Here is a 27,254-nt window from a genome sequence, read left to right as displayed (position 1 = left end):
TGGCACTAAGTACCTACATTAGAAGAAAGAGAGAGAGAAAGACAGAGAGACAGAGATCTCCCTGGCAACTTACCAGCACACCTGAAATCTCTAGAACAAACAGAAGAAGTAAGCACATCCAAGAAGAGTAGACTGCAAAAAAACAATCAAACCGAGGACTGAAACCAATAAAATAGGAACAAAGAGAACAAAACATAGAATCAATGAAACAAAGAACTGGTTCTTTGAAAAAACCAACAATATAGACAAACCTTATCCAAACTAACTAAAAGACAAAAATAGACTATTCAAATTAACAAAATTGGAAACAAAATGGGGAACATAACAACAGACACTGAGGAAATCCAGAGAATCATAGGACATACTTAAAAAACCTGTACTCCACAAAATTGGAAAATCTAAAAGAAATGGACAAGTTTCTTGGTGGATACCACTTATCAAAGTTAAATCAAGATCAGATAAGCAATTTAAATAGACCTATAGCCCTAGTGAAATAGAAGCAATCATTAAAAATCTCCTAACCAGGAAAAAAAAAAAAAACAAGAAACAACCCAGAGCTAGATGGTTTTAGTGCAGAATTCTACTAGACTTTCAAAAAAGAGTTAACACCAGTACTTCTCAAAGTTTTCCACAAAATTTAAACTGAAGGAACATTGACAAATTCATTTTATGAGGCCACAGTTACTTGGTATCCAAGCCACATAAAGACCCAACAAAGAAAGAGAATTACAGATCAATTTCTCTTATGAGCATAGATACAAAAATACTCAATAAAATACCTGCAAACTAAATCCAAAAACACTTCAAAAAGATCATCCAGCATGACAAGTAGGCTTCATCCCAGAGATGCAGGGATGGTTCAGTATATGAAAATCAGCAAATATTAATCCACCATATAAACAAACAGAAAGAAAAAAACCAACATGATCATCTCATTAGATGCAGAAAAAGCCTTTGACAAAATCTGACACCTCTTCATGATAAAAGTCCTAGAGAGTTTAGGGATACAAAGGATATGCCTAAACATAATAAAGGCAATTTACAGCAAATTAAATGGAAAGAAACTCAAAGCAATGCCACTAAAATCAGGAACAAGACAAGGTTATCCATTCCCTCCATACCTATTCAATGTAGTAGTTCTATAGATAGAACAATAAGACAACTGAAGGAGATCAAGGGTATACAAATTGGAAAGGAAGAAGTCAAAGTATCTTTATTTTCATATGATAGGATACATAAGTGACCTTAAAATTTTCACGAGGGAACTCCTACAGCTAACAAATGCTTTCAGCAAAGTGGCTGGATACAAGATTAACTTTAAAAAAATCAGTAGCCTTCCTTTATATAAATGACAAATGGACTGAGAAAGAAATCAGGGAAACAACACTTTTCACAATAGCCTCAAATAATATAAAATATCGAGGGATAACTCTAATCAAGCAAAAGACTTGAAGGATAAAAACTTCAAGTCTTTGAAGAAAGAAATTGAAGAAGATATCAGAAGATTGGAAGATGGCCCATACTCATGGATCAATAGAATTAACATTGTAAAAAATGGCCATCTTACCAAAAGCAATCTACAGATTCAATGCAATCCCCATCAAAATCCCAACACCATTTTTTACAAAGCTTGAAAGGACAATTTTCAACTTCATATGGAAAAACAAAAACCCAGGGTAGCTGAAACAATCCTGAACAATAATCAAAGTGCTGGAGGTATCACCACCCTGATTTCAAGTTATACTACAAAGCTATAGTAATAAAAACCACATGGTATTGGCATAAAAACAGACATATTGATCAATGAAAACAAATTTAAGGCCCAGACATAAATCCAAACACATATAGGCATGTGATTTTATGTAAAGAAGCCAGAAATACACACTGGAAAACAGACAGTATCTTCAACAAATGGTGCTGGTCAAACCGGACATCTGAATATAGGAAAATAGAAATAGATCTATATTTATCACCCTGTACAAAACTCAAGTGCAAGCAGATCAAAGACCTCAAAATAAACCAGATTCACTGAACCTAATAGAAGAGAAAGTGGGAATATCCTTGAGCACGATGGCACAGGAGACCACTTCCTGAACAGAACACGTATAGCACAGGCACCAAGATCGACAACTAACAAATGGGACCTCATGAAACCGAAGAGCTTCTGTAAAGCAAAGGACACCATCATTCAGACAAAGCAACAGCCTACAGAATGAGAAGAGATTTTTACCAACTCCACATCCAATAGAAGACTACTATCCAAAATATATAAAGAACTCAAGAAACTAGATATCAAAAAATCAAATAATCCAATTAAAATGGGGTACATATATAAACAGAGAATTCTCAGTAGAGAAATCTCAAATAGCTGAAAAACATTTAAAGAAATGTTCAACATCCTTAGCCATCAGGGAAATGCAAATCAAAACTACTTTGAGATTTCATCTTAGATCTGTCAGAATGGCTAAGATCAGTAACACAAGTGACAGCTCATGATGGCAAGGATGTGGAATAAGATAAATAACTCATCCATGGGCAGTGGGAGTGCAAACTTGTGCAGCCACTATGGAAATCAATATGGCAGTTACTTAGAAAGTTGGGAATCAATCTACCTCAAGACCCAGCTTTTGGGTATATACCCAAAAGATGTTTCATCCTATGACCAGGACACTTGCTCAACCATTGCTTTTCATTGCTGCTCTATTCACAATAGCAGAAGCTGGAAACAAAATAGATGTTCCTCAGCAAAAGAATAGATAAAAATCATATGGTGCATTTACAAATGCAGTATCACTCAGCTGTTTAAAAAAAATGACATCATGAAATTTTCAGGCAAATGGATGGAACTAGAAAAAAATCATCCTGAGTAAGGTAACCCAGGCCCAGAAAGATAAATATGGTATTATTCATTTATGTGTGGATATTAGCCATTAAATAAATTATAACCAACCTACAATCCATAGATCCAGAGATGTTAGGTATAGAAAAAGAGACTGGGGGGACCTGTGGATCTCCTTGGGAGGGGGAACTAGAGTAGATATTGAGCGTGAAATGGGAGCAGGTGGGGATGAGAACAGGAAGATAAGGTAGGGATGGAGAGGAGAGACAGGGTTGAGGGAGGGAATTCAGGGAGAGTCAGCCAGAATTGAGGGTCATTTGAAGGATGATGTGGAAACCTAGTGCAGTGGAAACTGCCCAAAATATATGAAAGTGATCCCAATGAGATTTTCTAATAATGGGGGATAGGGAGTCCCAACTGGCCATCTCTTGTTACCAAATGAGGCTTCTAGTACCATGGCTGGGTTGCATTTGGTTGGGTTGTCAGCCAAGGTGGTCCCATGGAAATCCCCAAATAACTGAGGCTGTTGCTAAAACAGTGGGCTTCTCTTCAAAAACTGACAGCATGGCCCCATTGCTGAGGACAGCACTCACATAATGCTCTGAACCTTCACCCCTACATTCTAATGTCTTTGTGTGGAAGGTACTCTGCATGCTACCAAAAGAGAACCATAAGCATCAACCCAGCCACAAAGCCTTTAACCTACATCCTTCCTGCCTGAAAGATATGCTAAGACAATGGTGGCACAGAACATGTGGGAGTGACCAACCAATGTCTGATTAGACTGGAGGCCCCTCCACAAGACTGAACCTGTACCTGACACTATTTGGGTGACCAAGAACCAAAAACGGGATAGCGCAGAAATCTAATGTAAAATCAGATATTACTGCTCTCTTTAAAAAAAAAAAAAAGTATCAATAAATTGACTCCTAATGATATTCTGCTATACTCATAGATCAGTGCCTTATTCAGCCATTGTCAGAGTAGCTTCTTCCTGCAGCAGATGGGAACAGATGCAGAGACCCACAGCCACACATTACACAGAGTGAGTCCTTAGAACACACAGCTCTAAATAGGCTGTCTCCATCAAATCACTCTCTCAGAGCTCAGGTAAAGAGGAGGCAGAAAGAGTGTAAGAGCCAGAGGGGACAGAAGGCACCAGGAGAACAAGACCCTCTGTATTAACTGTGCAAGGCTCACATGAACTCACAGAGACTGAAGCAGCAAAGATGGTACCCACACGGGTCTGCACCAGATCCTCTCACACATAGTGTAGCTTAGGATCTTTATGGGAATCCTGAGTGTGAGAACACGTGGGTCTCTGACTCTCTTGCCTGCTCTTGGGACCCTTTTCCTCCTGTTGGGTTTCCTTTTCCAACTTCAATGTGATGGTTTTTGTTTGATCTTATTATCTTTTATTTTTGTCATGTTGGGTTGTTATCTTTTAGAAGCCTGTTCTTTTCTAATGAGAGGCAGAAAGGGAGTGGATCCAGAAGCGAGGGGAAGTGGGAGAAACTGGGAGGAGTAGAGGGAGGGGAAACTGTAGTCAGGATATATTGTATGAGAAAAGAATCCATTTTTCAATAAAAGGGGAAAAAAAAAGAAACACAATGGTCAAGACGGCCATACAAAAAGCTCTGCCGTGGTCCACAGAACTGCGAAGAGCCTGATTCTCCCTCCCCTTCCCCCTCCCTCTGACCTTTTCTCTGCTGTCTGTCCTTGGCCACTGCTTCTCATTTTCTTTCAGTTTCTCTGAACCCTCCTCCCCAAGCTCTTGCCCACCACGGGACTTTCCTCTGTGCTTTTCCCATGACCTCTGTCCCAGCTCTGTATCACACCTGGTCAGGGAGGGGCTCTCTGGCCTACTCATCAGAAGCACATTCCACACATATCCCACCAAGGTGTCTCTACCACACACTGCATCCTACTGGTTGTCTTTCAATGCACAGAGCTGTTTTTATTACAGCCAGCCCTCCTTATCCACGGGCTTGGCACACCCAGATTCAAACAGCTTCTAGTCAAATTTTGTAAAACGAATTTCCCTATGTTCAACATGCATAGACTTTTTAAAAATAGGTTTTGTTGTGTTCCATTGAGGGTGCCGTTTTAACTTTTTTCATTCCTTTTTGATAAATGAACTTGAATTCTGTAACTTAGAAGATCTGAAATGTTAGGGTTTGCAGCAGCCAGTGGCAGTCAGGCTGCCTGGCAGGATTAGGCTTTTGTCTTTTCAAGTAATTTTCCTGTTAAAAACAAAGGGGAAAAAATCTCATACGAAGGTAAATCATTATCTAAATATGTCAACTATTATATAGTGTTATGTACGTCTGATAAGCTAGAAATGCTTTAAAGCACACAGGAGAATGTGCGAGGTGGTGCACAACGACGGATTTTATATGAGGGACTTGAGCATACATGGACTTTGCATAACCATGAGGGTGCCTGAGCCAATCTCCTTGGATACCATGGTGGGGTGACTGTCCTTGCTTATCTCCTCTCTCCTTCACATGACCCAGCTACAGCTAACTCAGTCCCAGCTTCCAGGAAGGCTGTGCCAGGAAGTGCAGAGGAAGAAAGCGTTGATCGAAGTTCATCAAACTCTAGAGCTAGCTTCCCCTTAGCAGCCAAATTCCCAGGATCCTTCTTGAACCTCTGAGCCAGGAGAGTCGGCTTTGCCCCCATTGAGGTGTCAAAGCTGGGAGGGCCATGTCCTTCCCCTTGAGGGAGTGCCTAGAGCGGTTGGTCCAGGTTACCTCCACTATGGACCTGCCTTTCTCCAATACAGCTCCTGCCTTGTCAGACTGCGTCTTTTCTGCCCTTTCTGAACAGCAAATGTGCACTTTCTCAATAGCAAGGTGTGTGCTCATGTCTTAACACTCTCCATCTCTCCACCCTAGAGCATCATGCCCTCCCTGGTTTCCTAAAAAATTTCTAGATCCTAGTAACCCCTTGAGGTAGGTCACCACACAGATGAAACTCACTTGCAAATTTTAAAAATCATTTCTAAGACTGTGTATTTCAACATGGAAGGCCAAATGAGGTTTGTTCTGCTTCGGTAGCTGCCACATCTTGTTTGCCAAGCAGCAGATTGGTTCACTTCCAGCCTGGGTGCCTCCATTTTACCCAAGAATTAATTCCCTGAAGTAATTTCTCTAGCATGTCTCTACTTCAGTGAGCAAGCCCAGCTCTGCCCTGCTAGACTGTTCTATTAATAGAGCCTTCTCAGTCCCACATAATGACCTCAGGGGAATCTGGCAGAAGGGATTTTGCAGATGAAACTTATTAAGGAATCCTGAGATGGGCGACGGGTGCTGGACTGTCCAGGTGGGATCAGTGTAACCACAAGGAGGTGTAAGAAGGAAGTAGGAGGGTGAGAGTCAGCAAAGGAGGCGTGCAGACAGCAGTAGAGTTTGGAGAAGCGAGGGTCTTTGAAAATAGAGGAGGGGTAAGGTGGTGAGTGAGAGGGTTTCTAGAAAGGAGAAAGCAGTAGGTCTAACACCCTGGTTTTGCCTGTAAGATTCATTTCAGATTTAGCTGACTTCCAAAAGTCGAAGGTGATCAATGTGGACCATTTGCGTCATTAAGTTTGTAATACCAGACTGGAAAATTAATAAGGGATTAACACACTGGGTCCACGCAGAGACAGGCTAACCCACAGCAAGTCACATGATCATCCTGTGCCTCATTTCCCTGTGAGGCTGAGTACCAAGAGCATGGGTGAACTGATGGATTAACTCTTTCATTCCACAAGCAATTATTGAGTATTAGATATGTCCTAGGAAGGAGGCAATACATACCATTCCTGACCTCAAGGAGATCACAGTTTGGTAGAGGAATAAATGTGGGTCAGATGACCCCACGGGATCACAAACTGTGATAGGAGAAACTTATGAAAATAAGTAGTCATGAAAGGACCTTTAAATAAAATGGGTTGGGGTCATTTAAATAAAATCATAGAAAGAAACTGATCTATTTGTAAAGATGAGACCATTTCCAGGAAGATGGGACATGACAAATAGAGGTCATTGCTTCAAAGGTTCATATGAAGCTCTTTTTTTCACAGTCTAAGTTCACGGCCCTTCTTACTCTCTCAGCTTGAAAGATACAGCAACGTGGTCTCTGAAAGAGACATGTAATAAATAAGCAGATGGGGCTGCAGAGATAACCCATCAGTTAAGATCACCTGCTATTCTTGCATCGGACCTGAGTTAAGTTTCTAGCCCCCACAATGAGGGACTCATAACCCCCTGTAACTCTAGCTCCAGGACATACAATGCTTCTCCCAGCTTCTACACATAGGTGCACATGTCCCCATACACAAATACACACACACACACACACACACACACACACACACACACACACACACACACACGCATGCATGCACACATGCACACAAACACTTGAAAACAAAATAAATAATAAAAAAATAGACACATGAAGTATCCTGTGGTGGCTTGAGTTAATGAGATAAGATTTGAGGTGTAATAAGCAGACAAGAGCAGCATCTTGGAAGTTTTCTCCATTTACTGGAATTACAATTGTGGGAAGAGTTACTGATGACTTGATTTCAGCTGTACAAATTCAAGGAGTTTCAGATGGTGCTGAGGTCCAGTTTCAGAACCTAAGACTGACAGAAACAACAGCAGTAGTAGACATTTTGTCTGTATTCTCTAAGTGTACTGAGTGTCATCCTTAGGGTTTCTATTACTGTGAAGAGACACCATGACCATAGCAACTCTTGTGAATGAAAACATTTAATTGGAGATTCACTCCATTGTCATCATGTCATCATGTATGGCGGTATACAGGCAGACACGGTGCTGGGGTGGGAGCTGAGACTCCTACATCTTACAGGCAACAGGAAGTCCAATTGAGACAGTGGGTGGTTTTCTGAGCATAGGAAACCTCAAAGCCCACCCCCATGTGACATACTTCCTCCAACAAGGCCATATCTACTCCAACAAAGCCACACCTCCTAATAGTGCCACTTCCTATGGGGTTATAGGGGCCAATCCCATTTAAATTACCATGTTGAGGCATGTTAGTATTTCCATAACTTTGAATACACTTCTGTATTCTTCATGCAATGTCTTCAGTGTGATCCAGTGAGGTTTATAGTGTGTTTCTCTTAAGTCAGAATCACTTACTCTAGCCTTCACTTTACCAGGGAGGAAGGTTAAGGGGGGACCTTAGTTACCTTATTAGTGAAAGCACAGAGAAACACCCTGTGGTGGTTTGGATAAGTAAGCAGCATCCCTCCATTAGCTCCTGCCTCCAGGTTCCTGCCCACCTTGAATTCCTATCCTGACTGAACAGCAATGTGGAAGTGTAAGCTGAAGAAACCCTTTCCTCCCCAACTTTGCTTTTTGGTCATGGTGTTTCTTTGCAGCAATAGACACCCTAAGTGAAGTTGGTACCAGGAACTGGGGTTTTGCTATGATAGGCCAGATCATGTTTTTGCCTGCAGGAATGTGGAACACTTTGGGACTTTGGATCAGAAAAGTGATTAGACACTTTAAGTAGGGATTAATGGTACATTCTAGGAGGAGCATGGAAGACAGTGGTACTGAGGGATATTTGAATTGTGGGAGCCTGGTTCAACTGGTTTCAGAGGAGAAGAATATTAATATGTGTGTGGTTGATGTATTGTGCACCCCAATAAACTTATCTGGGAGTTAGACAACAGAATAGTCACTATATTAAACATAGAGGTTAAACCGTGGTAGCACATGCCTTTAATCCTAGCATTCCAGAGGCAGAGATCCATCCTGATCTCTGTGAGTTCAAGGCCGCACTGGAAACAGCCAGCATGGTGACACACAACTTTAATCCCAGCACTTGTGATCTCATGTCTTGCTTGAGAAAGACACATGCCTTTAATGCCTTTAATCCCAGGAAGTGATGGCAGGAAGCAGAAAGGTATATAAGGCATGAGGACCAGGAACTAGAGGTTTTGGGGCTTTTAGGCTTTTAGCAGCAGTTCAGCTGAGATCCATTCAGATGAGGACTCAGAGGCTTCCCATTTGAGGAAACAGGATCAGCTGAGGAGTTGGCAAGGTGAGGTGAGCTGTGACTTGTTCTGTCTCTCTGATCTTTCAGAATTTACCCTAATACCTTGCTCTGTGCATTTCACTTATAAGACCATTTAGCAATTCATCTACATATGTGGCCTAGAGATTGTTTTTGTGATGCTCTGGCAAAGAATGTAGCTAATTTTTGCCCTTATCCAAAAAGTCTGCCTGAAGCTAAATTGAAGAGTTTTGGATTAATTGCTTTGGCAGAGGAAATCTCTCTCTCTCTCTCTCTCTCTCTCTCTCTCTCTCTCTCTCTCTCTCTCTCTTGTTTTTTTTTTTTTTTTTTTTTTTTTTTGTTTTTTTGTTTTGTTTTGTTTTTCAAGACAGGGTTTCTCTGTGTAGCTTTGCGCCTTTCCTGGAACTCGCTTTGTAGACCAGGCTGGCCTTGAACTCACAGAGATCTGCCTGCCTCTGCCTCCTGAGTGCTGGGATCAAAGGCGTGCGCTACCACCGCCCAGCAGGAAATCTCAAGACAACCTAATATTGACTCTGTCATGTGGTTATTAGTGTTCACTCTTATGCAGATATATAATGAAAAGGGACAAGCTGAACAAGAAAAAATACAAACTGTACAATTTGAAGAAAATAGGGATACCAGGAAGTGGAATGGAGCTAAGTCCTATGTTCAAAGAGATAAACAGATTAAAGAAAAACCTGCTGTTAAATGGAATAAAGTGATGATCTCAGGGCAAGATCCTACCCAGCTAAACTTCCAACTTGTAAAAAGGAATTAGAGAAAAGTTTAGGGCTCTCTGTAGTGGTGCATGCACGCCTTTAATCTCAGCACTCAGGAGGCTGAGGCATCCACAATTCAGAGTTCAAGGACAGCCTGGTCTACAGAGCAAGTTCCAGGACAGTCAAGCTTAGGCAGTGAAGGAAACCATTGAAAACAGAAAGCTGGTAAAAATGTTCCAGTCTCAGCAAGAATCAGAACTTGACAGCTTCAGCCATGTGGTCAGGCTTTAGAGTCAAGGATAGAAGAAAGGGGTTATGGATTCTCCCTCTGCAGCTAAGGAAAGCTTCTAAGACCAGGTATATGTCAGGGATGTCCCTGTATGGAAGCTTAGAGGGGCCATTGAATGAAGCTGTGAAGGTAAAAGCTGGATTGTGTTGGAGATCCCAAGAAGTTGGAGGTGCCAGAGTTGTGGGATACCTGCCGGAGAAAGCTGCCAACAGGGAGTGGAAACAGCCCCAGAAAAAAGAAGTGCATTACAGTGAACAAAGTTGGAAAGAGTTAGAGAATTAAAGAGTATTTTGATATCAGATATGGAGATGCAGTGTTTGGAATTTGCCCAAATGGTTTTTTGGTCTTTCCTTAGTCTAGTATTTCCTCATTATATTCCCTTTCCTCCCTTTTCAACAGTAATATATACCCTGTGCCATTATATATATTGGAAGGATGTGATCTGCTTTTTCATTTTGACTTCACAGGCATTACAGTTAAGAAATTGCCATGACTCTCAGAAGAGACTTTGGACTTTTAAACAAGTTTAAGACTATTATAGACTATGGGGACTTTTGAAGTTGAACTAAATGCATTTTGCATTGTGATATGGCTACAAGCCCATGCGGGCCAGGGAACCAGATGTGATGGCTTGAATAAAAATGGCCCCCATAGGGAGTGGCACTATTAGAATGTGTGGCCTTGTTGGAGGATATCTGTCACTAGAGGGCTGACTTTGAGGTCTCAGACGCTTAAGCCAGGCTAGCAACTCGATGTCTCTTCCTGCTGTCTGTGGATCAAGATGTAGAACTCCTCAAGCACCATGTCTGACTGCACACACCACACTTCCGGCCATGGTAATGATGGACTAAACTTCTGAAACTGTAAGCCAGCCCCAATTAAATGTTTTTCTTTATAAGAGTTGCAGAGAGGGAGGAGAGAGAGAGAGAGAGAGAGAGAGAGAGAGAGAGAGAGAGAGAGAGAGAGAGAGAATGGTCATGGTGTCTCTTCACAGCAATAGAAACCCCTAACTAAGACATACCCAAGCATCTTTTCTAGGGAATTTATTCTAAAAAGAAAAAATTCTAGGGCTGGCAGAAGGTGAACAAGTTCACTACTTAAGGGAAACAATCTCGTAGGGTAGGGGTAGGGTCAACCTTACTTCCTCTGTGTCCTATGGCTAAAACTAGTCTTCTCAAACTTCAGGTGTGTTGATGCAGGGGAAAGGTTATGCATGTGTGATGCATACACATAAGTGTGTGGGTATGGTGTCCATGGGCCTCATACGGAAGCCAGAGGAAAAAGTCAGGTGTCTTCATCTATCTCCGACCACCTTATTGCCTTAAGACAAGGACTGTCCCTAAACCAGAAACTACCAATTGGCCCAAGAACTCTGGAGGTGTCCTTGTCTCTGCCCTCCTCAGTGTTGGGGTTACAGGCATACATAGCCAGGCCTGGCTTTTTACATGTATGCTGAGGACTCAAACTCAGATCCCAGTGCTTGCCAAGCAAACACTCCTTCAGAGTGAATCATCTCCCCTCCTCCTGGGCTCTCTGTACATACATTCATTACTTGCTTTTTGGATAGATAAAATAATTTTTCATTCCAAAATACTTTTTAAGATGCCATTTTTGGTTCATAATAAGATTCAGGGGGTAATTATAGAGATTGACCATCCATGCCTTCACGGTGTCCCCCACTAAGAACAGTCCCCTCAAGAGTGGGAATTTGTTACAATCCACTAATTATCACCCAGTCCACTTTTATATCCAGTTCACTTCTTGTGATGTACATCTCTTCTCTTCCTCATTCGCACACAAAATAATACATGTTTCAGTACAAAAGAAAGAGGAGGGCGATATCCTTGTGAACGTTTTGAGGAGTTAAGAAGAACATCAATAAACCATAATAAATATTTAGAAATAGCCTCAACAACTTCCACATGACCATCTTTCACATCATGCTTTTAGTATACATATATATCTACATGTCGGTATTGATTGTTGTGTAACTACAGAGTCCCCCGACCTCTCAAAATTGATGCCATACTTTGATTCAGAAACTTTCTTCTAAACTTCTACCAGAAGCTTTTCCTTTTGACATGGAAAAGTCAATGGTCAGTTGCTGATCATTGAAATTGCTGTGTAATTATCCTATATGTACAAGGGTTCTCCTGTGCCCCCCCCTTTTAAAAAACCGGGGTTAACCAATATCAGGAGTTGCCTAACATCTTAGTTCTGACTTGTAGAGAGAATGCCACGGTGATCTACACAAGGCTGCTCAACCAGCGCAGCTTCCACGCATTTGGTGAAACACGTGAGCAGGACAGGAAAGGCAGCTGGCTGCTGTCATCACTGTCACCATCATCTCACGCTCACTTTCACTGTCCTGGAACGTGCTGGCAGTTTGCTTTAGGGTTATCTGGCCCTGGTCTCTTTCTATTGCTGATGAACTGGACAAACAATTCCTTCAGCAGTTTGTACTTACAGAAGCGAAGGGGCAGAGAGGAATCCTGTCCCCTTAGCAGAACCTTCAAGTGCAAAGTCTTCAACCTTATTAAGGATATAAGTGGGCATGCTAGCCATCAAGGGCCGGTCTGAAGACCGGGGACTCCATATGAAAACAGGAATCCATCTGTTTCATACCCTGCTGAAGCACCACATCATTTGTTACAACAGAGGTCCTAGCCAGGAGCACCCCAGAAGGTATCAAGGAAAGGCATTTTTACCATGTGATGGCACCTCCTTCTAGATGTCAGAACCTACCTTTGTGTCCATCAAAACCTCCACAGCCATCCCATCTAGCCTCATTTAACTAAAATTTCTGAGGTTTCTTTCTTAAACCAGATTTCATTTTATAAATCTTCCAGGACAAAAATGAAGGAAATAAATGCAGGAGTCCGTGAGATACATAATTAGGCAGCTTGAGCTCCTCACTCACCCCTGCTCACAGCACCTCTCCACACTGGCTACCGAACCCCCATATTGCTACCTCACACCACACAACCTTCCTCCCTGCTGTAAGGTTTGGTCAACAGCTGGAGACCAGGGTAGAAGAATAAGACTAAGTCAGGCTGACAAAATGCTCCCTGGGCCTTGGGTGACTCCATCACTCCTCTGGAGACTTGGGAACCATTCTGTCCCCTAGCATTCCTCAGGCCTAGCCCGCTGAATCTCACATTCAATGATTCAGGCTTCCCTTCTCACAGTTCCCCCTTTCCTGGTAAGATACTGGCAACTACAAAGCCAAGTCCTTCATTGCCTCCCTTTGCAAACCATGGTGTTGAATGAATTCTTCAGGAATCTGATGTTTAAATCCGTGTGTGTTTGGGAAGGAAGGAGAGTAAGAATGGCATTTATCACTTGCTGTTCCTCTTCGCTTTCTTAGCACAAAGCTCCATCCACGGTGCTGCTCTGTCTGCATGTGTTCCCGTTTCAGTGCCACCACACACTGTGGCTGGCTCTCAGTCTTTGAAACTCACCAGCTCATCAGTGCACACAACCACCATTCAAAGTGTGTGTTGTTTTCTTCATTTAACAGGGAAGAACAGACAGTAAATAGATGCCGCATGTTAAGTAAAAGAAGACAGATCAGAACCCCACTCTTACTGGGGTCAACACTTCTGTCTTGCCAATGTGGTATATTGGTTCTCCAGAGCCTCAGCCTCTGACTTTACCATTTAAGAAGAAAGCAGCAGGGCTGGGGAGAGGAATCAATAGAGGAAATGCTTGACACGCAAGTATGAGGATCAGAGTTCTGATCCCCGGCCCCCTCATAGCAGCCACCTGTAATCCTAGTACTTGGAAAACAGAGGTAGTGGATCCCTAGGGCATGCTCACTAGCTAAACTGGCCTAATCAATGAGTTCCAGGGTCAAAAAGAAACCCTACCTCAGTAAATAAAATGGAAAGTGACCAAGGATGACACCTGACGTCAACCTTTGACAAGCACATACCCATACATGTATATCCATATACACGCAAACATGTATAGGAGCATGCATTACCATTCACACATAAACACAAAAATAACTTTTAAGAAGAGAGCATCAGTATTATTGGTAAAAATAGAAACAGTTGAGACTCAGACTACCAACTTTTGACTAAAACTACTTACTCTTGACTCTGTCTATTAGTATACAGCTTTGGATGGCTCATCAGCTTTCTTGTGCCTCAGTTCCCTCATCTGTAAAATGCAGGTATTGATAGTGATAGTTATGAGAAGGAACACAAGAAATGTAAAAACAAAGTGACAGACAGAGGACTCAGGAAATCCTCTGTGTTCTTATCTTCAGGATGAGGATCAGCAGTCTTACTTTGGGTCCTATCAGTAAGTAGGCCATCCAAAAGAGAGCTTTGCTTCAGAGAGTGACAAAGGTAAGCCCGGGGAAGAGAGTGGTATACCCCTAGAGCTCTCGAAATGATTGCTGAGTACCCTGCTTAATGATAGTAACATTTAGACCTGACCCAGTTTTAAGTCACTCACCTGTATTAGCTCATTTAGACCTCACAACAATCCACTCACATCAATGTCACGGCAGTTGAAAATGACAGCCGCCATGAAGGACTTTAGAAGAAATCCCCCATTTTATAGCCTGGAGTTACGACATCCAAGGTCACATAAGTAGCAAATATCAGAAATAGAGTTCAAATATAGGCAGCCTGATTCTTGGATCAGAGAGAGCACTTAACCAGTGCTGATCTGGCTTACGGACATTATTCCTGATTCTGAATGGCAGCAACAGCCTTACTATATATTGGAGCTTGTTCTAAGCTGGGTACAGGGTAGATTGTTCCCTTGTGTTTCCATGTGTTAATTCATTCTCAATGGCATGATGGTCTCCCATTTTATAGTTGAAGAAACTGAGGCAACAAATGTTCAGTACTTTGACCAAAGATACATAGTACTTGGCAGAGCTGAGACTCATCTGTATGCATCAGAAAGTAGCATTCTCATCTACACCAGCACCTGTGCTGAGTACCCAAGTTCAGGCCCATTCTGTTACCGCCACTACAGATAGAATCGAGATTTCTGCCTTTCAAACAAAATAAACACTCCTTTTAGAATTGCAGCTTTACTATGCTGCTTCAGCCAGCCTCCTTCCAGTCCATGAAAAGTTAGACTTATATGGCTTCTCCCTCCCCACTTGACTAAAAATCCAAGATGGTGTCCCTGACTCCTCAGTGAAGAAACCCTTGAAGGGACCCCCACGCTCTGGATCCACATCCATAGAACTCACTTCTCTTTTGTACTGACAGACAGTCATAGACAGGACATCTTGCCACAGGCTTTCCCCAAAGCCACAAAGGGATGAGGTTAAAGATGTCATTGCACTCAAAGATAACAATGACCGTGAAGGGCTTTGGAAGAAGAATTGCACAATTTTCAAATTTCACCATCATTCACTGTTTAATCTTTCTTTTTCAAATAACATCTTTGTTTAAACCCCAGAGAATGAAGAGGGTGAGAAACAGTGTGTTCTCCACAGGTTCCCACATGCACAGCATTTCAAGCAATTTCTTCGTGTTTCTTTGAACCATTCTTGGTTCTTCCCACCTGACTTTAGATCTTACTCGCTTTCCTCTAACACATCCTAAGTCCAATTTTTTTGTTTCTGTAACAAAACACACAAGACTGGATAATTTATAAAGAGTATATCTTTATTTAGCTCATGGTGCTGGATGCTGGGAAGTCTAAAAACATACCATGGGAACTTTCTCAGCTTCTGGTGAGGGTCTTCTTCCTACATAATATTAGATGGAGGGCTTTGTCAGGTAAGATAGTGCAAGTAAGCTAGAGGACTTCACTTTTATATAAGGAAGCCACTTCCTCCAAAACCCAGGGGCTAATCCATTAACGAATAGAACTAATCATCTTCCAAAGTCTCACTTCTACTTCATATATGAACTTGGGGATTAACTCTCCTAGATATAAAACTAGGGAACAGAGTCAAACCATAGTGCTCTCATTCGGGTAGCTTTTAATAGGGCATACATCACTTCCTGCTGCCTTTCTTTAGAAATGGAAATTCCACATCCACAGCCTAAGGGAACTCAAAGCCTCCAGTCTTGGAGAAACTCCCCAGTTGCCTTAATCCTCAACAACTGTGGTGCAAAAGTCCTTCAAGGACAGCTGCTTCTGCTTATTTTGAATTTGAGAATATAAGATGGACAAATTTTCTTCTTCTTTCTTATTAGCATTGGCTACTGGGAAAAAATGTTGTGGGCTAGAGAGAAGGCTCGGTGGTTGGGAACATTTGCTGTTAATCCAGAGGACAGTTTCCAACAAAGGGGATCTGATACCTCTGACCTCTGTGAGCATCTTCACTCATGTGCGCATACTCACACATGGACACACACACCTACACAGAATTAAAAGTAATAAAAGGAAATTGTAAAAACAGTTGAATGATGCACCTAAATGTGCTTGGCAATAAATGATGAAATTTAAGGAATGCCTTTAATATCAAATCTGTATTTCCCAGGCATTCTACAAACCTCTTCCTTGTTCCTAATCTTCCACACTTCAAAGTCTTCTGAATGAGGATGTTACCAGGGCTATCATGGGTGTTGATTTTCCACAGACTACAATCAGGTGTGTCCAATCCACAGTCCACCCAAAGATAGCCATGAATGCAGCCCAACACAAAACCATAAAAGTACATCATGCTTTGGCTATTCTTTTAGTTACTCTATTAACCATTTTTAGGTAAGCTTTGCATATGACAACAATACGATACAAAATTAAAAGGTTGGACATGCCTGGACCCACCACATCATTGCCGAGAGCTCATAAAGTTAGTGTTACTGTTTTCATAACCACGTACACCAATGCCAGTGGAAGCCAGATTTTCCTTCTGCTAAAGACAGCTGACTAATAATAGATATCAAGTGCAAGAAGACAAGAAAGGGAGATGGCTGGTAATTGCAATGGTGAGTCCCGTCAGTTCTTGACCAACCCTGAGGTTCATGGCAACTTGGGCAGTCTAGCCCTTGCTATAGTTATCTCCACTAGCTCTGCAAGCTAGAACAGGATGAAGGGAACTTCTCACTGAGGGTGTCTGGCTAATCCACAGTGAATAGTCATTGGCAGTATTTCATCTTCGTACTATTAAGGGAACCCCAGTGTTTGTGCTACAACATAACTGTCCCAGAATCATTTCTTCTGCTAAACACTGTCTCCTGAGTCCCTGTAAATTCCTGACATTAGCCTCATTTCAAATAAAGAGACACTAAGGCACAGAATATGAAAACATTTCCCCTAAGGCTGGAGAATGCATGGATGGCAAAACCAAAAGAAGAGAGCATGTTTCATATGAGATTAATATATGTTGAGTGTTTGGGGATTTGTTTTTCTTTAACAGGATCACCAATGAATAGAATGAGACTAAGGATGGATAAAGTGAGCCTCAAGAGGACCATGTAAGTCCCTTACTACTATAGATGAAGAAGCCTGTTATTGCTGCTTCTCCATTCTCCATTGTAAAGTTTATGCTACTGAGACAAGCAAGACTGGAAAGGATGAAGGGCCATGAAACACTATTCTCCAGACTCAGCACAATCATTGCTATCATTAACTCACACAACTGTGGTTACTGGCACTGGGTCCTCACAAACCAGCTCTGCCAACAATCAATTAAGGAAGGGGAGGCCATCATAGGTCTATTGGCTATCAAAAGAATCTGGGAGAGGGGAAATCACTGTCTTTTGTGTGCCTGAATCTACCAGGCTCCGATGGATTTATGGTAGTTCAAACCTGTGGTCACACAAATGGCTTTGGCTAATCTTAATGGATCAGAAAACAAAATGAATAAGAAGAAGATCTGTGGGGAGATGGATGAGGTGTTGGGGGGGGGAAGAGTAAGAATGGTCAGTGTGCGTGGCATACATGAATATTTTTAAAAGAAAGGAGCAGGTGGGAGACTTTAACCTTCTGAACATTCCCTATCTTCCAGGCAATGTGCTAACTACTTTAAGTTGTTCCACTTAAAACTTTGAATAAACCTGGACTATAGCCGTCATTATCCTTAGTCTATAGCTTAGAGGGTTATGCAATCACCCGAGAGGTAAAATAAGTAAAGAGGAAAGAGTGGTAAGTGATGGATCAGAGATTTGATACCAGCTTGTGTTTTAAATCATAACACACTAGATGCCATGTATATATAGATCACATCTACACATGTATGTATATATATATATATATATATATATATATATATAACCATTCAAATCTATACTTTTAGTCTTCTGTGTATATGCACAAATAAATGTGAATATACTCATACCAAGACATTTACGTCAAAGATGAACCTCATGTACATGGTGAGTGGGAGCTGAATCTCCGAGAAGATCATGTGTTCCCATGAAGATGCCTTTTATAGGAACAGCTGCTTTTGTTCCTCCCCCATGGCCACTGTTGTCATTGCATCTGAAACAAGTTTGGACAGAGAGGAGGCAGGCAGTGTGAGGGCCAAGACAGAAAACATGTTGCATGTTGACAAGAACAATATTTTATAAAGGAAGAAAACAAGCTCGCAGAAATAGCAAGCAAAGGCCCAATGAACAACTGAAATGCATGTGCCGTCTCCATGGAATATGTCCCAGCTGCAAACAGCCACACTACTTCCAGGCTGTACAAATCAGTTATTGTGTGTGAACGATTCCAGAAGTAATGAGGAGATAACATGAGACTAGACTGGGGAAAAGGGGAACAGAGGTGGTTTGTAGGGGTGGGTATAGGCTTCCAGTGCTCCCACAAATTCAAAGGATGCTCAATTATTCCCATTGTTCTTGAAGTGGGGATGCATCTAGTTGAGAAGTCAAGTCACAAGCCTTATCACTCCTCAGCACTATCACCACTGTGAGTGTTAATCAATCAGACTCACACCTCAGAATACCCAACGATCCCAGGCCAATCACATTGCTTAAAGCAACTTGAATGCAGGAAATGAATTTTCTCAGTGAGTCATGCAGATGAATGCTAGCCAGAATTTTCTCATAGTGCCATGGATGCATCATCTTCCATAGGATCCTTTCAATATCTTGGCAGGTACTAGTAGCAACACCTTTTAAAAAAAGTCTGAAGAGAAGCCCATAATTTTTTGGACTTTAACATGCCCTTTTTTATCCTTTCTTCTGTAGAGGTAAGATATTCTTCGATGTTTTATTAATTGTGAGAGACTAGAATTTTTACAACTGTATCCCATGAAGCACTAATTCTACCCAGCATTTAAGATATTGTGCCAAGAATGCTCTATGGCCAAACAACTTTGTGATCTGCTAATGATGGCTTTCTTTGTTGTTGGACTCTGTACTGTACTTTGTATATTATTAATCTCTGCATCCCCAGCTTATCTCATCACAGCCTCCTGGATTCTCTCTTTTGGTATTAAACATCAACCTGGACTTGCAATTTGTGAAATCCACATTGGGAGGGAATTGCTAGGATTAACGCCAAATTCTCTCAACAGGTTGTAAATGTTTTTAAGAAAAGGGCTTCGTCTTAGTTATCATGATATCCCAGCACCTGGAAACATTCTTGGTGCCTGATAGGTGCTGGCTAAACATTGCTGAATAGATACATGAGTATGGACATATGAGGCAGGAGTAATTGCTGAAGTGAAGGCCATTTGTGACAAAGATGGATGTTAGACACTTCTCTTGCTACAATATTTCCATCCTTATTGTGGAGTCTGGAGATCCATCATATCCATCAAGCTGGACATGTCTGTCTATTAAAGTTTGTGTCACATTTCTATAAGGCTCCAGACACTTAGTATTACATTGATGCATGAGCCAAGGAAGCCAATCTTACCCAGAGGAGATGCTGGGCACCATTTAGATGAGGGCAGTACAGCCCCTAGAGGCAGAAAGCCAGGCCAAGAAGTCCCAGACAAAGATACTTTGCCTCCAGCTACATCTTCCCTTGTGCTTAAATTCAGATAAGACAGGGGTATGTTGGAAATATGAGAGAATTTCCCAGCCATAATCTAAGCTCAGGTGCCATGTCTTAGGACACCTAAGACATTCTCCATCTTTATTGTTAATTCTAAGAAGAGGTATCATGTGATCAAGGGGGTTCATTGGTCACCTTTAGTGAAATCTTTTGAAGTAATGGAAGGGAAAGTGGGTTTGAAGATACCAGTATTTGTTCCTCATAGTCCTCAAACAGTTTAATCAATTAAAGTATATTGGACTGAGATTGCCCCCTCCACTCAAGGGTTTTGCATTAAAGTGGCTGGGATTTTTTTAAACCAAAGTTCGTGGTATGAAGAAAATCACTGAGTCTCCCTGTAAGCTCCAGTTGGCTAAATATGTTCCTTGCTCCATCTTGGCAACAGCAGTAGCCATGGTTTTCCGATCACAAAACCAACTGACCAGACGTCTACTTATGTAGACACAGGCTGCCAAACCACTAACTCAGCCCTCCAAGACAGCCAGAAGCTCCGTGAGGGCAGTGGTAAAAACACCATGCTTGCAGGAGTCAAGTTTTTATCCAACTGTGGAGGCTGAAGGGCAGCAGAAACAGGAGTCTTTGCTCTATGTGCCACAAAACCCAAGATGATGGTGTCTGGCAGGCGCTAGATTCTCCAGGTTGAAATGACTTGGTAAAAGGCATCCTGGTATTTATGGGAAAGGACCAAGTCTCCATCTCCTGCAATATCCATCAGCTACGTTATGCCAAAAAAGGAAGGAAAAGATGCTTACGGGCCAGCTCCTCCTATCGCATGGCTTACAAGTGTTCAACTGATGACCCTGACAGAACCAGTCCATAAGAAAGCAGGAATACTTAGTGTTGAGGCCAAACATGAAATCTGTCTCATGTTCAGTCTCTTCTCCTGCAAACATACACATGATTCAGATTACAAAAACTGACCATGGGGCAAATTCCCACTCCCACTTCCCATATCTAATCAGAGTGGGCAACCCTGTGGACAGTCATCCCTGAAACTGGTTGGGTTTGGGGTCTGCTTAGCAGCCCTTTCCTCTGTAACGGCTCCTCTCAGAATCCGTGCGGTTCCACTGAAGCTGATTTTTCTGTTTTCTCCACATCCTCTTCCACAGAGGTGAGCAGATGCCCTCATTTGGGCCAGGCTGAGCACTTGAAGCATCCAAGGGATAGTCAGACGTCAGGGTCTTTCATCATTTCTTCTGGTTGGATCTGCTGCTTACTGTGGTACTGTTTGTACCATTACAGTCCATGCCTTGTGCAATCAGACTGTCGGTCTGCATTCAGGACGGGCACTCAACATTCAACCTGGGCAAGGACTGAAACTTTGCCTAAGTTCTTCTACATGTGAACTTAGGCTCACAATCCTATTTCTTCCTATGTCTATTGCAAGAATTAAATATGTGTGTGTGTGTGTGTGTGGGTGTGGGTGTGTGTGGGTGTGGGTGTGTGTATACATATCTATATATGTATATAATGTATTCATCATAAACAGCCAGTTGTTTGGGTAACCAAATTTGGAATTAAATCCCTCAGGTAGGGTATAATACGACAGAAGCCCCCTCAAAGTTGTCTTCAAAGTTGCAAATACTTTGGCATTTCACCAACAGTAAAGAATTTGACGTGCAATCACTATTTACGCCATTCTCAACCTACAGGACCTGAGCCTATCTCACAGCTCATTGCAATCTGGAAAAATGAAGGAGTGGAGTAGTGCAGTAAATAGAGTCACGTTGCTTCAAAGCCCGAAACATTCCTGCCAGCTCTAATTCTCCACCTTCCTTGAAGGCTGCTGTTTACAGAGATGAGGCTTAGCTGGTCATATTTTTTAAAAAATACTTCTTTTTCTCCATTAAAAGCCTATAGCTTTAGCTGAACATCTTACTATGACTGACAAATTTCTTCACCAGGGACCAGGCTTGGAATCTGGTGGACTTTCCACGGCTGATCTGGTAGCTGGGGTACTTTGGCTGGCCTCTGAGTTCTTTATTCTGGAATTTGTGAGCTGGAACACGTAAACACTGCATTTCACTTCCATTAAAAACATAAGAAGAGGAGAGGAGGCTGAGTGGAGGCTGAGTGCTTGTAACTCTAAATAGCCTTGGAGTGAGGCTGACAGTCCCTTCTCCACATTGAGGAAGAGATCACACCCTTCCCCATTTATCATGGACATGGCACTTTTTCCAACATGTACACACCTCAAATCAGTTGCAGTGTCTAGAGCTGGCCTTGGGGGAGGCAGGTGGAGAAGATTTCTTCAGCATCAGGATTTTCTGTTCCCTAATTGGCCAGATGGAAATCATTTTCTAACTCGAGGCCAATCATAGGTCCTTAGACACGGTGGTCTCTGCCAGTTCTGTCTCTCCAATGTAACCCAAACGTAGGCAAGACCGAGTCGAACTCCCATTCTATGCCAGTGACATCAAAAGGCTCCCCAAGACTCTGAGTATTCACAAGGGCCTTGCATGCTCTGTGGCACTCCCACTTCCTAATTCTTTGCTCCTAAGTATTTCATCCACAGTTTATGACCAGGCATAGAACCAGCCTCAGCCTCAGCTTCCACCACAAGCTCACACTCAAGGATATTCACGGGAGTTAAATACTGTACCAAAGGGTAAGGAGTCACAGAGAGAAGCAAGACCAGGTCCTGTGAAACTTGTGGGTTGGAACATAGTGGAGGGTTACACAGATAGAGAGCAGGAGCTTTTAAAGGTCCTCTTAGCAGTTTTATATGCTTGTACTTTCCCCAATCCAGCATCCGGCCTTCTGTGTTCTTTCTCCCTTCTGCCCTCCCCCTTCTGTTCCCGACCCTTCAAGAATGTAGCGCAGAAACTCAGGTGCTGGCAGCCAATATCAAGCATGAGCAGGTGGGATGTGCCAGCTACAGAGAGGAGCCAGCCTCCCTCAACACACTCAGGTTCCAATATTGCTAACCCTTGTGTTCCACTAGATACTTCAGGTCATGTAGCCTCTGGGTGATCAGTGTGCAGTCCTTGGCTCTGTGGTCTCTCTCAGCACCCCAACCACTCAAGACAGAGCAATAGTACCCTCCTAACAAGAATGGCAAGGGCTCTCTCTGTTTTGTGTTTCTTGAGCTTTACCAAGGTTAGATGGGCTAGATAAAAGGTTACAAGGTAATGTGATCTTGAAAATTATGCAGCCGAAGTTTACCTAAGGCTCCACTAATATCTTTAGATAGTTGTATTTATTTATTTAGTTTCGAGAAGGGGAGTATATGTAGCCTAGGCTAGCCTCAAATTTGCAGTTCTCCTGCCAAGTTCTAAGATGATAGGCGTGAACCACTTGACATTACCCGAAAGTATTTTTTTATTGTAGGAAAATATATATAATACAATTATCTTTATAATTCACTAACTGCATGTGTGTGTGTGTGTGTGTGTGTGTGTGTGTGTGCAACATTCACATAGTTGATGTCACACCGTCACCAACACTTATTGCCAAAACCTTTTCATCATATCAAGACACAGCTCAGTATTCATTAAACACTAACTTCCAATTACTTCCTGCAGGCCCTGGCAACTGACATCTTAATTTCCATCTTAATGAATTTCACTGCACCTCACTGTGGTGGTTTGAATGAGAATGGCCCCCTGAGGCTCATGGCTTTGAATGCTTGGTCCCCAGTTGGTGGAACTGTTTGGGAAAGATTAAGAGGTGTGGCCTTGTTGGAGGAGGTGTGTCACTTGGGGGGGAGGGCTTTGAGGTTACAAAAGACGAGCACCATTCCCAGTTTTTTCTCACTGCCTGTGTGAGCTCTCAGCTGCTGTTCCAGCTACCTACTTCCATGCCTTCCTCTGCCCTCATAAACTCTAACTCAGGAACTGTAAGCCCAGTTAAACTAGTTCTCCTATCAGTTGCCCGGCTCGTGGTGTTTTATCACAGCAATAGAAAAGTAAGTGTGGCACTCGTAAATGGAGTCACACGGTGTTTTCCCTCTCCGTGAACAGGTCTAAGTACAATTAGAGAGCTGTTGGTTACCACCAAGGCATGCAGGCCGCTACTTCACTTTTGGGAGTATTGTGCCATGCTGGTTGTTGTGGTCCATAGGCATCCTTGCTGGGTAGGACTACTGGTTGTTTGCCTCCTTTGGAAGCTTGCATGGTGCCTCATGGTACCATGAGAGCTAGTCCTCAGGAAGGACGCTTTCAGGTCAGATCCAGCTCAGGGGCCTCTGGGTCCTGGGTCTGAAGTGCATCCACCATGAAATTATTTTCCTGTTGGGATGCCAGGCATTCTCAGAGTAGATGTTAGGGAACAGCCTCTTCATGCTCCTCACACAACTCCACCCCTGCTAAGAAGGCCGATTTCCATAGCTCTCCTCGGAATGTGCTAACGTATCCGTTATAAAGAACCTCTAATTTTTTTCTGGCCACTCCTTCTCCTCTGCTTACTCTCCACATTCCCTTTCCCAGCCGGCTGCTGCTGCTCACTGAGTATCTGTGCTTCCAATCATCTTCCCCACTTGCACTTGTGTTCATTCCTTACACGCTAACGTCTGTTGGAAGCGATGCCTGTGAAGCGATCCGTATTAAGATTTCATTTCCCCAGAGCCCCATATTTCCAATGAGGTTTTTCCTCTCGGGCAGAGTCCCGCTGGCAGCTCGGATGCTGTCTGGTGGAGTCAGCGGAGTTGGGTTTCCCCTTCACATGCTGTTTATGTTAGGTTTATCACTTGGCCCCATGCTTAGATTCTCCTCCTCCAACGTGAATCACATGTCCCTGAACAACAACAACTTCCCCGGACCAACCCACGGGGTGTTTACATACCAGATACTCTTTTTAGAAAAGCAATTAAAGGAAATGTCCTTCCAAGCTTTTCTTGACAGGCCCAGGGAGTAGACTCATTCCCTGCAGGAAGAAATACTTTCCTTCTCCGCTCTTGCCTTCTGCCTTGAGCTCAATAGTGGATAATCATGCTAAACACATAAAGCTGCTGTTTGGTTCAGCCAGCAACTTGGCTGACGGCTCACCTCACACCCTCCTCCGAGCTTTTCCATAGCAAAAGGTAAAAGAGATTCTTAGGTCAACAATAAATGAGTTTTTCAGCCCCTGGGCAAGTTGAGCTGTGTTTCCTAACTTGTATGGAATGATGCTGTCTCACTTGCCACTGCAGAGAAATTAAGCAGGGAAATGTTGGTGGCACCCTGCGAGTCTGGTGCACTGGGCCCAGGAACTTAGAGGAAGCAGAATCCTCTAGAGTGGGTCTAGGCCACCCAGCACACCGTAGAGATTTGTATCCAAAAGGCAGAGATGAAATGGAGATAGGTCTTAATACAGAGTCCTTAAGTCAGCCTAAGTGTTTAGGATGTTTGGATTATGAGCCCTCCTCAAAGGGCTGCTTCTTCCTTCTTTCAATACTGTATCGAGGCTGCACAAGATGTCAGTGGGGTGAAATTTGGAGGAGACAAGCTAACCATCTTCAGGCAAGCTCCGTGCCTCTGAGATATATATATACCCAGCCCAAACACTCCCACCATCGGGACAGTAAATCATTAAGGAAGATTTAGCTGAGCACAGGCAGGCTCCTGTACGTGGAAATTATTAACCAAACATGGGAAGGGAAGTCTCGTGTTTCTAGGCTTTGTGTTGACATAAAGGGGAGCTTCTGTAGGCTGTGTTCTCTTGTTCTGCAGCAGGCTACTGCGTTCAGCACCATTTCCACTTCTGTGTCTTTCTCGGGCACTTGCCAGCCACCTGCTAGAGCAAAGCACCCCCTTTTGTTTGGTGCACAAGGGGTACAGTCAATCAACCCAGAAAGGCTACAGGAGGGGCTCACAGGTGCCCTTCCCCCAAGCAAGTTCCCCCTCCTAGGCAAATCTCAGCTGTGCTCATCTGATGAGGTCTTACCTCCTCTCCTCACACCTCACCTCTCTGACTCCATACTTTATCTCTCCGAGAGTCACACCTGTCCCTCCAGCCTCACTTCCTCGCACCTCCAACACCCCCCACACACACACACACCACTCCCCCCCCCCCCCGACATCTCAGCCCTCTTCACTCTTCGACCCTCAGGCTTCCTCCACCCTTTCAGGCTCACCTCACACCTCACCCTTCCAACCACCCAAGACAGATGCAGACAGAAGCCCCTGCTTCCCCCCTACTATGGACCTCTTCTGAGACCTGCCATTCCCTGGCTTTTGCTCCATGATCTGTCAAGAGGCTGCTACAAACCACATCCTGCCCCAAGCTCTAGTGCCCCTAGGAGCCCATCTCCTGGGAACTGGGGGTCAGAAATATGACATGTGAGAAACAAAGGAGCCAGGACTCTTTCTTTCAAACCAAACACTGCACCCCCAGAAAGAACTTGCCCATTTTCTCCAAGCCTCTGCTTCACATTTCCCAGGATGTGGGGTATTTTCTGAGTGAGCACATCTCCTGTACTGGGGATCTGCTAGGAAGAGTTCCCACCTTGAGACTTAATCAAGCAGGAGTTCATTAGAAAAATACCCACCCAATCCCTGCGCGAGTGCTTTCCCAGGAAACTTTGACTTTGCAAATCAGAACCAGTAACTCACAGGAAATGGACTTCCCAGGGCAATGTGGTACTTTAAGAAAATAGATGACAGACAGATAGACAGACAGATAGCATAGGAGCGCTCTTCTTTCCAGACATAGTCCAGCCCCGCAATTAGGATTGCATTAGCCATTTCTCAAGGAGGACAACAGGGCATCAGAACCACTACCAGATTGTCACTGCAACAACCCCCAGCCTGGTCTGGCTCCCCAGGAGCCCCCAGGAGGGCTTCCAGTCACTAACAGTACCTCTTGGCAAGGATGAGATGAGAAGGAGCTGCAGGAACGCCAGCCCCAACTGCGCCCAGCGGTCCAGCTCCATCGTTCCCGCTGCTGCACCGGTGCCGAATGACTGGAGTGACGCCTGAGCGAGAGCAGAGCAGCAAGCAGGCTCTGCTCTTGCCGGGACCTCCCCAAGTCCCAGCTGAGCGGGAGCTCGGGTTTCAGCCCGCTGGGCTCTCCCACCCTCCGAGAGGGGAACCACCTTCGGCCAGAGCGACGTCAGCCCGAAGCTCTCCTCTTAACCCTTGAGAAGCTCGAGGAAACGTGGCCACGCCTGGAGGCTGGTGCATTGCGACCCACGGGAAAGCTACGGGACACCAGGGTCAGCTCCTTCACGCTGGACTCCCGTGGTTAACCTCTGGTGGGGATGAGGGTAGACATGAGTGGCGGGCAGCACCTGGCTGGGAACAGAAGTTGGAATGGTTGTGGGACCTCTCATATGAGGTTAGGGACCACGCTCCCTCAAACATCCCACACCACCACAAACCCTGAGCTAGAAAACTGAGCTGAGAAGCTAGGGTTGAAGGCTGGTGTAGGAGGCTAGGAGGGGGGCTGGGATGGGAGGCTGAGAAGGCAGGGTGGGACTGGAGCCTGAGACGGGAGGCTGATGATGGAAGCTGAGAAAGACTGG

At 43.6% G+C, this 27,254-nt stretch overlaps 1 protein-coding gene across 1 annotated transcript in view; it reads right to left on the bottom strand.

The window, feature by feature from the left end:
- The window catches only part of Pamr1 (peptidase domain containing associated with muscle regeneration 1), an 89,664-nt gene extending 62,542 nt beyond the window's left edge, over window positions 1-27,122 (bottom strand). Inside the window, exon 1 of the mRNA XM_028877926.2 lies at window positions 26,591-27,122. Coding sequence (XP_028733759.1) covers window positions 26,591-26,663 — 73 coding nt within the window. The 5' untranslated portion in view covers window positions 26,664-27,122. The remainder of the gene's footprint in view (window positions 1-26,590) is intronic.
- Between the last annotated feature and the right edge of the window lie 132 nt (window positions 27,123-27,254).

Source organism: Peromyscus leucopus, chromosome 4, assembly GCF_004664715.2.
Source record: "Peromyscus leucopus breed LL Stock chromosome 4, UCI_PerLeu_2.1, whole genome shotgun sequence".
NCBI classification, from domain to species: domain Eukaryota; kingdom Metazoa; phylum Chordata; class Mammalia; order Rodentia; family Cricetidae; genus Peromyscus; species Peromyscus leucopus.
This window is presented reverse-complemented; position numbering and strand designations above follow the sequence as displayed.